Here is a 12,529-nt window from a genome sequence, read left to right as displayed (position 1 = left end):
TACTTATTTTCCTCACTGTATATGCAGAGGGATAACTGCTTAATGACAAAGAAGTGACATTTTTCTCCCAAGTCTGTTTGGATGATAATGATTGTTGGAACATCTTGGAACCTGAGGAGTCTTGATGTCGCTGGACAGAAGTGTATAGTGATGGAGAACAAAGACCCAAGTCTTTAGTGTGCTGATGCTTGATACTTTCCTTGAGACCTGGATAATAACAAGTGACTGCACAGGGCAAAAGTGTCGACCATGTTTCACCTGGCTGGAGCAGATACGTGGTTAACCTTGCTGGAGATGGGCCAGTTTTCTACCTGGGTGGTTGCCATTCAGGGACCCAAGGAAATTCCACAGTGTCATTGCATTTTTCCTTTAAACATGTCCACGTGGCGCAGTAGAAACTTGTATCATCAGCATTCAAAAATGAGTAAAAACAATAAATTTATGGTTTTCTTATTTATTTGTCTTGCTTCTTGTTGCTTGCTTGTTGACTTTGCTGGTTACAGGATATATTTCATCCTGAATGTGCCTAAATCGAAATTGTTTCTACAAGTAAGCGGGTTGGCTTTGGATCTTAGCAATGATATGCACTCTAGTTATGACTATCGAGGTTATGTTTTCAATGTCATTTGTCAATGTCATGAACAGGACATGAACACATTTCAAAGAAATCTGGTAGAGAGTTACAAGGTCATAGGTCATAAGCCCCTTAAAGTTTGGTGTTGATCCAGATCAAGGAGCAGATCAAAGAAGCTGACTTTGATTCTAATTACTTTCTGCTACCTGTGATCTTTGATCTCTGATTCTAGTACTTTTGATCATACAGCCAAGATCAAAAGAAAGATAATCAGGAATCAAAACAATTGCAGGATCAAAAGAAATCAGCAATCAGGATCTAAGTTCAGCTATAAGGATCAAAGATCAGGATCATGAATGAGCGATCAGGCACAAATTCAGCAATCACAAAAGTAAACCTTACAGAAGATCTAAGGTGTATAGGTGCCCACACTTATCCACAGCTCCCTCTGGACAGGATGCCAACCAGATGCAGGTTACTGCCACAGCTGAGGTCAGTACCCATTTACAGCTGGATGGACTGAAACAATGTAAATGAAGTATGTTGTCCAAGGACACAGACTAACCTAGTCTGCATACTAGTAGCCCAACTACTTATCCAATCTGTCTACCTGCTCCAGCAATCAGATCAAAAGTTTATTGATCAGAAGCCATAGGTATGATATGATACACTTATGGAACTAGATAATGATCTGATAATGATCACGAAAATTGATTAAGGATTGGAATTTGGTTTGAGTTTTCAAATTAAAGAGGACTGTGGGTCTGAGGTATACCTTGTCTGAGTGTCCTTGTGTTGTTTGTAGGAGGAATAAACAATCATGAAAACATTTCCCATTAGTAAGTAAGGTATATCACAATTACCTGTGTGTCTGTCATTAAACTGAATGCAGTCTGTCACCTATAAAAAAAAAAGAGCAGTTCATGACTTGAGCCAATTAAGCAGTTCTTTACTATATATGAAGTGCATAAGACCTATTCTTGGGTTACTTTCCATTTGTTTTTTAGTAACAGTAATTCTAATTACCCAGGCCATTAGAGCCAGACAGACTGCATCAGCCAGACCCGCTGCAGTCACCGCTGCCAAACTCAATTCAAACCCCGTCCCATAAAACAACAGGGGGACGTGTCCATTTTCTGCCTGTAATACCAGTCTGCCAGCACTGACACAATTTAATACCAGCTTAATACCCTAATGACTTACAAACAACGTCAGTGGAACAATAGTGTGCAGTAAGGCAGGGACCTTCTTCCAATATGTGGTTGAATAATTTTGCGCTGCAGACGTGAGGAACTGCTGCAGTGCTGAACAAGGAAGACCGAGCTGAGCAGGATGCAGCACCATTCCATGAAATAAATGAATAAATTAAAAAAACACAACTAAAGGTGTATCAGGAGACCCACATTTTGCCATCTGTAGCTGGTCTGTACTCAAAGAAGAGCTACAGGGATTTAAGCAAAATAAAAAAATCTTCTGACTAATTTTTTTTCATAAGCTGTTCACCATCTACCTTTTTGTAGAAACACTTGTGTGATCGCATCCTAGTTCTTAAGGTAAAACAAGGTGGAGATGGCTAAGAAAACAGCAATTTGTTCTCCTGCTGAACAAGATTATATTTCACTTTTCTAATGCAGCATCATATTATAGAAAGACTGCACATTATTTACATACTTCAGGATAAACACATTTTAAAGGGACAGCTTTTACTTCATTCAATACCAACTGGGGGGATCTTTTTTGCTGAAAATGGAGCTTTGTTGACAGGGGGTCTGGGGGGCACTGATTTTGGTTTTTGATTTCCAGGGATGGATTCTAGCGAGTTTTTTGATGACTATTTTCTCACCCGATCCCCCTCACTTCAGTTGTACTGCTTCATGCGTATTGTATTTTCTTTTGTACATTTTCACCTTTTCTTTGCCTTTAGCCAAAATTGATATCACAACCTATGTGTTTGATAAGATTACTAACTACAGGAGCTGTAATTATTTTCATATTTTTGGCTTCTCTCATCTTAACTGACCTGATTTTAAAGCTAGAACCCCAAACAGACCCAGTAATGCCCGAGCTTAGACATTACATTAAAAAGAAAAAAATATTGCTTCACATCCCACTTTAGGTATGCAGAAAAGTTAAATTAACTAAGCTTATTTTTATCAATTAAACTTAGTCCAGAAGTATAGTTAATTAGTACTGATTTAAACATTTTAGTTGTTAAAAAACATTTTTCTCTTGAGTCTCTGTCCTCGCCCCGCCTCCCCTCACCTCTCACTTATGTCATCGACACGTTGGCCGCTAACGGCAGGAAGCTGCTGGGGTGAGCGTGAGGGCTGCTGGGTGACGCCGGGGCAGATGCATGACCTCTGCTGTTGTGGAGAGAATGTCGCCGGCTGCGTCTTCTCTCCAGGCCTTGCCTCTCGTCGTTCCCACCTACGCTGACCCGCCGGCGGTCCTTACGGCCACAGGGGGCAGCTGGGTTTCATCGTCACCGTCCTCATGGCGCAGAGTTGTCTGTCAGCCATTGAGGAATCAATACAAATGGATTTTAAAAGATGCATGCTTTTTGGTGCATTTCAGTCTACTGATAACTGTTCAACATGAAAACCAGCGTGAACATGTGCTGGTTTAATGCCCAAGAAGATGTCACGGTTCTGGCTTTCGAACCTCGTAGATGTTGAACTGCTCTATGAGATCGAGGTCAGTGCCCTTCCTGCTCAGGTGTCTCTGGGACATGGTTTCAATGCCCTGCTCTTCCAGACAGTCCACCATGTCATAGTAGGAGTCCTGGTCTGAGAGTCCAGCCAGCGTCTGAAACACAAGCAGACCTTACATAAAACATGATCCGTGCCTTCTCTTTGGCGTGTTCAAGGACAGCGGGAGAAAAGAAACTGTGACAGTGGGAAGAGATCATCTGAGAAACTGATGGCATTTTATTTAAATTAGGTACTCAAATGTAATCTAAAGCCAGATATGTTATCTTGACAATCCCCAATAAAGTCATTTTATTATTTGTATTCTCTCTTAAGTGTAATCAAGTCACATTTTCCAGGCAAGTTACAAAACAAACAAACAAACAAAAAAACACGACAAACAAGATTGTTTCAGACCAAACTCATCCTCATGAGATTAACTCTGCGTTTACACGTAGGTACAAAGTGTTACATATACCATGTTCCTGTCATTCGTGACGTTTGTTACATGACTTAACGCATCTGAATAGGGTTCTTAACAGCACATGTCGTGAGACCTGGAGGGGGGTGATAGGGAAGCACGGCCTCCCCGATCTGAACCCGAGTGGTGTTCAGTTGTTGGACTTCTGTGCTAGTCACAGTTTGTCCATCACGAACACCATGTTCGAGCACAAGGGTGTCCATAAGTGCACGTGGCACCAGGACACCCTGAGCCGGAGGTCGATGATCGACTTTGTAGTCGTATCATCTGACCTTCGGCCACGTGTCCTCGGACACTCGAGTGAAGAGAGGGGCAGAGCTGTCGACTAATCACCACCTGGTGGTGAGTTGGATCCGCAGGGAGGGTAGGAAGCCGGTAAGACCTGGCAGGCCCAAACGTATCGTGAGGGTCTGCTGGGAACGACTGGGAGACACACTGTCAGCAAGGTCTTCAACTCCCACCTCCGGGAGAGCTTCTCCCAGATCCCCGGGGGAGGTTGGAGACATGGAGTCCGAGTGGACCATGTTCTCCACCTCCATTGTCGATGCGGCTGCTCGTAGCTGTGGTCGCAAGGTCTCTGGTGCCTGTCATGGCGGCAATCCCCGAACCCGGTGGTGGACACCGGACGTAAGGGATGCCATCAAGCTGAAGAAGGAGTCCTACTTATTTTTGTTGGTAGGTGGAACCCCAGAGGCAGCTGACAGTTACCGGCAGGCCAAGCGTGCCGCAGCCCGTGCGGTCGCAGAGGCAAAAACTCGGGTCTGGGAGGAGTTCGGGGAGGCTATGGAGGAGGACTATCGGCGGCCTCGAAGAGATTCTGGCAAACCGTCCGACGCCTCAGGAGGTGGAAGCAGCTCTCCACCAGCACTATTTACGGTGCGGGTGGGGAGCTGTTGACCCCTGACTGGGGATGTTGTTGGGCGGTGGAAGGAGTACTTCGAGGATCTCCTCAATCCCATCGTCACGTCTTTTGAAGAGGAAGCAGAGACTGGGGACTTGGAGGCGGGACTCATCCATTACCCAGGTCGAAGTCACCGAGGTGGTTAGAAAGCTCCTCGGTGGCAAGGTCCTGGGGTCGATGAAATCTGTCCTGAGTACCTTAAGTCTCTGGATGTTGTGGGGCTGTCTTGGCTGACACGCCTCTGCAATATCGCGTGGCGATCGGGACAGTGCCTCTGGATTGGCAGACCGGGGTGGTGGTCCTCTGTTAAGAAGGGGGACCGGAGGGTGTGTTCCAACTATAGGGGGATCACACTCCTCAGCTCCCAGGTAAAAGTCTATTCCAGAGTACTGGAGAGGAGAATTCGACCGATGGTTGAACCTCGGATTCAGGAGGAGCAGTGTGGTTTTCGTCCTGGTTGCGGCACACTGGACCAGCTCTACACGCTCCATCGGGTGCTCGAGGGTTCATGGGAGTTTGCCCAACCAGTCCACATGTGTTATGTGGATCTGGAGAAGGCATTCGACCGTGTCCCTCGGAGCACCCTGTGGGGAGTGCTCCAGAAGTACGTGGTCCGGGGTCCTTTGCTAAGGGCTATCCGGTCCCTGTAAGACCGCAGCAGGAGCTTGGTTCGCATTGCCGGTAGTAAGTCAAACCTGTTTCCAGTGCACGTTGGCCTCCGCCAGGGCTGCCCTTTGTCACCGGTTCTGTTCATTATTTTTATGGACAGAATTTGTAGCACAGCCAGGGTGTAGAGGGGGTCTGGTTTGTGAACAACAGAATCTCGTCTCTGCTGTTTGCGGACGATGTGGTTCTGTTGGCTTCGTCAAATCAGGACCTTCAGCGTGCACTGGGGCGGTTTGCAGCCGAGTGTGAAGCGTCCGGGATGAAAATCAGCACCTCCAAATCGAGGCCATGGTTCTCGACCGCAAAAAGGTGCTTTGCCCTCTTCAGGTCTGCTTTGCTTGAGCTGCTGCCCCCGCGACCCGACTCCGGATAAAGCTGAAGAAAATGGATGGATTGATGTTTTGGCTGCTAAAAAAAAAATTTCCACGAATGTTACAACTCGCCCTCGATTCGTGAAGTTTCGCAACTGAACGTGTCGATTTGTGGTGATGCGTAATACAGCGTGACAGCATTCATAGTGTATTCTTGATGGTTCTTGGAGCCCATACTGTCATGCGTCGTTATGAACTGACACGAAAGCTGTGAAGAACTGACACGAACTGTCACACACTTTCACGCAGCATCATGTTTCACTGCACGCCACTACGAATCACTGTTTTCCTCTTACGTGTGTGCTCACAAATTATATAAACCCTGCTGCACCAGATTTCTTCAGTTCGTTTTCATCCATGACAGCATGAGCTTCCTCCATCTGGCTCTCTCTGTCTCCTAGTCCACTTTGTGAAAAGACCCCAACTAAGCAGCCAATCACAAGTTCTTCTTTCGCTGTGGATTCATCTGGATGTCGTGGAGCAATATGGAGCGATGTGATCTGTTCAGCAACTGATGGTAGAATGACTGCGGGGTGTGTGTGTGTGGAACCATATAAATACCAAATTCACCCCATCTGCAACATTGTGAAAGTGTCAAGGCAGATGGGGACAATATTTGTGACCGTGCCTGATAATTCCTGAAGTATCGCCAGCGATTTGTGCCATTACTTGTAACATGTGGTGAGAGGTTGCGATAGTTCATGACGGCGTGTGAAGCCTCTGACCCGACTCATCACATTCAATTCAAATTCGTGATCCTCGGTTACAAATTTAGATTTTGGCATTCGTTACTTGTCATCATTATGTGTAAACACAGGGTAAGCATCATGAAGTTATATAAATATATATATTTATAAAACTATAATTTCATCTTGATAGTCATCTCCTCTAGATATCCAGATTAAAATTTAAATTTTAATAACATGGGGTTTGAAAGACAGAGACAGAGAAAGCCTTAAAGAGCAAACTGTGTGATGCCAAATTTATTAGTAATCGCAAGGTGCTCCTCTTTAATGCAGCAATGATCAAGTAGTTTTCACTGACCTTATTGATGAGCGTCATTGCATACACCAGCAGTTCTGTATCCACTCCATCCTTTTCATCCAGAATCTCCATAACGTTGGACCACAGTTTAGTGCCTAAAGAGACACATTAAAAATAAATAAAATAAATAAATAAAAAAAGAAAAGGCCCTAAAGAAAACAGCTGTGCTGTCGGGATTACTCCCGTGTGCAGTTTACGGTTTAAATAACCTGGTGTAAAAGTGCATACTGAACAAGACACGGCAATTAAACAGTGTAAAAACGTCATCTCATGGTTGCCGTAAGAGAAATGGCGTCATCGCATTCTTGGAGAGATCCAAAGTGGCGTAGGAAAAACATAACAGGTCATTTTATAAGGCAACCTGATCTGCACGTGAGAAAAGAAAAGCTGTGCGCTCCTGCCACGAGGGTCACATCGCTCTCCTCCTCGTCAGGGCACCGGGACACACAAGACACTTTTTAAGCAGCAGCAGTGACATCACACTGCTGACACAGAGGGGTAACTGACACCTCCGAACTGATGCTCAGTCACCGCTGGATGCTCACGTGTAACAGAGCAGGTAACTGAACCTCGTTGTAGGCCAGCACCATACGGCCCTTTCGTTTTCTTTCTTTTTTTTTTTTTGGTTACATTTCGTTCCCCATGTGACTGTGGAGCCGTTCAGATCACCTGATCTGACGACAGTGAGACACTGATCTGTGACCACCTGAACAGCAACACGGCCACCGGGATCGGTTCACCTGATGGAGCAAAGATGAAAACCCTGAAACAACTGCAGTCTGCAGCGTAGACACAGGCAAAGTTTGTCGTGTCACATGTCCAACCATGCTTAGACATTGCGAAAATTTGTGGACACTTTTGAATTCATAAAATGAAGCCTCACATTCTAATTAAAAACAAACAAATAAATGAAATCAAATGTACTGTAATAAAAAAAAACTAAACTAATCCAGAGATTTCATGCTTAATTTAACAGAAACATAGAAAAAGAAGAAAAAATCTTCATGTTTTTCCAGCTGTGCAAAACTGGCATTTACTCTGCAAAAGGAGTGGAATAACACTTTCCAGCCAGGGTTTTTTTTTCCCCTCGCTCTTCATGTGTGGATGTGTAAAGCTGTGCTTAACTCTCACCTCTTTTAGCGTCAACAATATTCACAGCCTTTATGAGCAGGGCGGCGTTCGACTCTGTGTACTCCACAAACACCAGCAGCAGCTTCAGGCCGTTTTCACCACCAAGCGGAACTACAGAGAAGAAAGTACACCGAAAACAGAATCTATTACATTTGAAATGCAACTCGTGGAAGGAAATGTGCTTTTATTTTCCACAGTGAGGAGCCACCAAATGATGAAAAGTCTTAGAAGATGCAATTAAAAGTCGATTAGAAGAGAACATATCCCCTCCCTTAGTAAAAACAATTATAGTTCAACTGGAGTCTTAAAATCAAATACTAATGTTACAGCTAAAAAATGTCCTGCAAACACTGAGGGATGCATTCTAAAAAACACAAATTTCCAGGTCTCCAAGAAAACAAAGTATCTCTGTGCCTGTTGCTTTAGGGCCCGTTCACACTGTGACATGAAGTGGCTAAAGCTGGCAGTAGATTCTGAAAAATCATGGGAAAAAGCGCTGGAAGAGGCTCGCTTCAGGAATCCAAATTTCCTATCTTCAACACAGGTCAGTGTAGCTCAACAGAGGGCGCCGTTTAGCGACAATCCACTGATTTACTGTTGGATGTAGTTCAACTTTCACCATTGGAGTGCGGGTGTATTGGTCACCCACTCCACAGAGCTGTAGTTAGCTTGGTGGAGTCTGATTGTAAACTCAGTGTTTGAGACACCATTTGCATCACTTGGTACTGGTGCCTCTTCGAGAAAGATATATTCCTTCACATTTCTTCATGCCCAAAAGATCCAGAGAAGGTGATGCATCCAAGCCTCCGATGTTGGCCAGCAGATGCTGACTGGGGACAACGGAGCAGTAACAGTGTAGCAGCAAAGATGACACAGTGGTAGCGGAGCTCAACTCTTTACAGTGTTTTAGCATGAACGTCGAAGATTTTAAGCATGCTGAAAATTTTCCAGGACGACGATGAACATGAGCGTTGCTCTAATGACAACTCAGCTCCTGCAGAGTCAGCCAGTCAGGCTGGTAAACAGTAGGGATAGGTATTGAGAAGATTTTATCGCTATCAATGCCATTATCGATTCCGCTTATCAATCCGATTCCTTAGTGATTCCCTTATCGATACCTCTCGTGAATTTTCTGTGTACTACAAGTAGGCTTTACAGGTTTTCTATGTCAACAACATTTTATTGAGTCTTAAAGTAAATAAATATGAAATTGGTCACTGGATCCTTGATCTCTGGACATAAATAGAAACATCATCTGTAGTTTTTGTCAAAGCATTTCCTTTCAGACATTAATGGCATGAAAGTCTCTCCATACGTCTGAGCTGAACTCAGACACCTGCAGGTCTGCAGCCATACAGTCTTGGGCTGCTGCACGTCACTGCAGGACGTCTCATTTTGGGAGGAAAAAAACATTCTGATCGATTGCAGTTTATTGGTTGTATTACAACGTTTGAAAACGTGTAATTTGATTCAAAGTGTGAGTCACACTCTAGATTCAATAGAGAGCAGCGCAGTGTTTGGAGCAACAGAGGATGATTCTTTCGCCACAAGACAGGAGTCCCAGTTAGTCACTTTAATCCGCACAAAGTGACTCACGATTGACATATTTTAATGGCTTTGAGAGGGGTTAAGAAGTGGAGCTGATGCTTCTTAAGAGGAGAGAAGCAATGAACAAACGCAGTGGATTGAAGCACTGCTTCGTTGGTTCAAGGATCAAAGCAGAGCCACGCTGCAGAAACGGTTGATTACAGAGCCGCTACAGGGTCTGTAATCAAAGGAGAGAAATGATCATTTTTCCAACAAACACCCTCAAAAACAACGGCCACTCTGAAGGACCGATAAGGGAATCGTTAAGCAAAAAGGCTATTGATATCGGTGGATCAAATAATTTCTTAATGATACCCGAAAAGAACCATTTCTCAATACCCATCCCTAGTCAACAGTAAGCAACTTTTCACTCACCATCGGCAAAGCTGCTGGTTGCCACACCCCCTTTCCCTTTTGAGAGGGGACCACAGAATCAGAGTTGTATATAAATAAGTTGCACAGTTATAAGAATTCATCAATAATGCTCCGTACACATACAAATCAAAATAAAATCAATTTTATTTATATAGCGCCAAATCACAACAAACAGTTGCCCCAAGGCACCTTATATTGTAAGGCAAAGCCATACAATAATTACGGAAAAACCCCAACGGTCAAAACGACTCCCTGTGAGCAAGCACTTGGCTACAGTGGGAAGGAAAAACTCCCTTTTAACAGGAAGAAACCTCCAGCAGAACCAGGCTCAGGGAGGGGCAGTCTTCTGCTGGGACTGGTTGGGGCTGAGGGAGAGAACCAGGAAAAAGACATGCTGTGGAGGGGAGCAGAGATCAATCACTAATGATTAAATGCAGAGTGGTGCATACAGAGCAAAAAGACAAAGAAACACACAGTGCATCATGGGAACCCCCCAGCAGTCTAAGTCTATAGCAGCATAACTAAGGGATGGTTCAGGGTCACCTGATCCAGCCCTAACTATAAGCTTTAGCAAAAAGGAAAGTTTTAAGCCTAATCTTAAAAGTAGAGAGGGTGTCTGTCTCCCTGATCCGAATTGGGAGCTGGTTCCAGAGGAGAGGAGCCTGAAAGCTGAAGGCTCTGCCTCCCATTCTACTCTTAAAAACCCTAGGAACTACGAGTAAGCCTGCAGTCTGAGAGCGAAGCGCTCTACTGGGGTGATATGGTACTATGAGGTCCCTAAGATAAGATGGGACCTGATTATTCAAAACCTTATAAGTAAGAAGAATTTTAAATTCTATTCTAGAATTAACAGGAAGCCAAGGAAGAGAGGCCAATATGGGTGAAATATGCTTTCTCCTTCTAGTCCCCGTTAGTACTCTAGCTGCAGCATTTTGAATTAACTGAAGGCTTTTTAGGGAACGTTTAGGACAACCTGATAATAATGAATTACAGTAGTCCAGGCTAGAGGAAATAAATGCATGAATTAGTTTTTCAGCATCACTCTGAGACAAGACCCCTCTAATTTTAGAGATATTGCACAAATGCAAAAAAGCAGTCCTACATATTTGTTTAATATGCGCATTGAATGACATACACAACAAACAGCACAGTGCAACAGTACATTAGTAATTATGAAATGCTGTCATTCAGCAGCTTTACAACTATATTTAACGTGTGAGTAAGTTGTACTTGGTGTGGTATTTTTTTTCCTTTGAAATGACTTGTAATTATCGATTTAACAAAAAAAGGGAAGGCACAGAATTAAAAACAATAAAATAATACAACTTATGTCTATGATAAAATCATGAAAACAGTTGAACCTCATTAAGACCTTTGTCTTAATGAGGTTCAACTGTTTTAAAATTGTTTTAAACTAGTGCTGCCACCTTTGTGCAGACTTTCAGCTTTATTTCAAGGTGTCAAACCGAAATAATTCACCACACCGCCAGCCTAAAATGTGGACTTTTTAAAAGCAGATGACACTGTGATTGGACAAGAACCACTCTTCTGTACCATTGTTAGACCGAACAAATCTGCATTTAAATGTTTCAAAGACATGGTTTCAAAACATAGTGGATACTTTCATTTTGCAAATACAGTTACAAGTCAAATATATTCAGCAATAACAGCAAAGCCATTCACGGTAGAAATGAGTCAATGTGGCCACTAGAGGGCAGACTTGACCACACTCAAACCGAAAGGAACATTTCCTGCATGATGACAAAGCAGTCAGAGCAGTCTGCTCCACAGTCATTTCAAATTTGTGTCAATATGAGTTTGCAGAGATTATTCTTGCACTTCACAGCTGTGGCAGGGATTCAGTGAAAAATGCGCTCGTGTTGTTTTATACCTTGGATCCGACCAGCGTGTAGAGCCACTGAACAGTTTCACTGTGAGATATGAGACCATTCATCCCGTCCACGTACAGCATTATCTGGCCGAAAGCTGCAGAGACACATGGTGAGGAAAAAGGAGCTAAGTTATAGATCTGTGGATGAATTCTGAAAGTCTCACTGAAAGAGTAAATACTCTAGTCGTGTGTGTGTTCTGTGATGTATAATATCATAAACGACAGGCGAGTGACTGCCGCAGGTGAAACTTAACCTCATAATCTCATCCGGTTTGCTTTTTACTGGGCCTCCACACACAGCTCTGGTCCCCCCCCCCCAAAAAAAAAACAGAAATTTGGACCAGACCTGGATCAAAGGGTAGATCTAGAATCCCCCCCCCCACCTTTCTTTAACATTATGAAATATGGTTTGATTTGTGACTCTTGACTGTACAACTCCTCACTCAGGGAGAGGAGGAGTAACAGGAAAACAGAGGACGGGAATTAGAGGAACAGTAGTAGCCAGCTAGCCAATAGCAATCAGTATGTCTTGTATTTATGTATTCTGCAAGTTTTTTTTTCCACTTTCACTTTGATGTTCTGTGTGCTTCTTACCCTGTGTGCTGCTATACAATGCTGCTGGAACTTCAAATTTCCTGAGGGAGTCTTCCCAAGGGACTAATAGAGTTCTATTTAATCTAATCTGATTTAATGCAGCACAAAAAACATTTTCATAATGGGTTCATTTCAAATCAGTCCCTGTATGGGAACAAATGTGGCTGGAAACGCACATCACAGAAAACAGGACTATTGGACCTTTCCAGAGGTCGGAACTCTGAGTG

General features: G+C 43.7%; 1 protein-coding gene across 1 annotated transcript in view; it reads right to left on the bottom strand.

The window, feature by feature from the left end:
- The window catches only part of fhod3b (formin homology 2 domain containing 3b), a 281,393-nt gene that overhangs the window by 67,397 nt on the left and 201,467 nt on the right, over positions 1-12,529 (bottom strand). The window contains exon 6 of the mRNA XM_034175031.1: positions 11,709-11,803. Coding sequence (XP_034030922.1) covers positions 11,709-11,803 — 95 coding nt within the window. The remainder of the gene's footprint in view (positions 1-11,708; positions 11,804-12,529) is intronic.

The sequence above is a fragment of the Thalassophryne amazonica genome, chromosome 7 (genome assembly GCF_902500255.1).
Source record: "Thalassophryne amazonica chromosome 7, fThaAma1.1, whole genome shotgun sequence".
NCBI classification, from domain to species: Eukaryota; Metazoa; Chordata; class Actinopteri; order Batrachoidiformes; family Batrachoididae; genus Thalassophryne; species Thalassophryne amazonica.
Note: the sequence above shows the minus strand (reverse complement) of the source record. Positions and strands in the feature narration are given on the sequence as shown.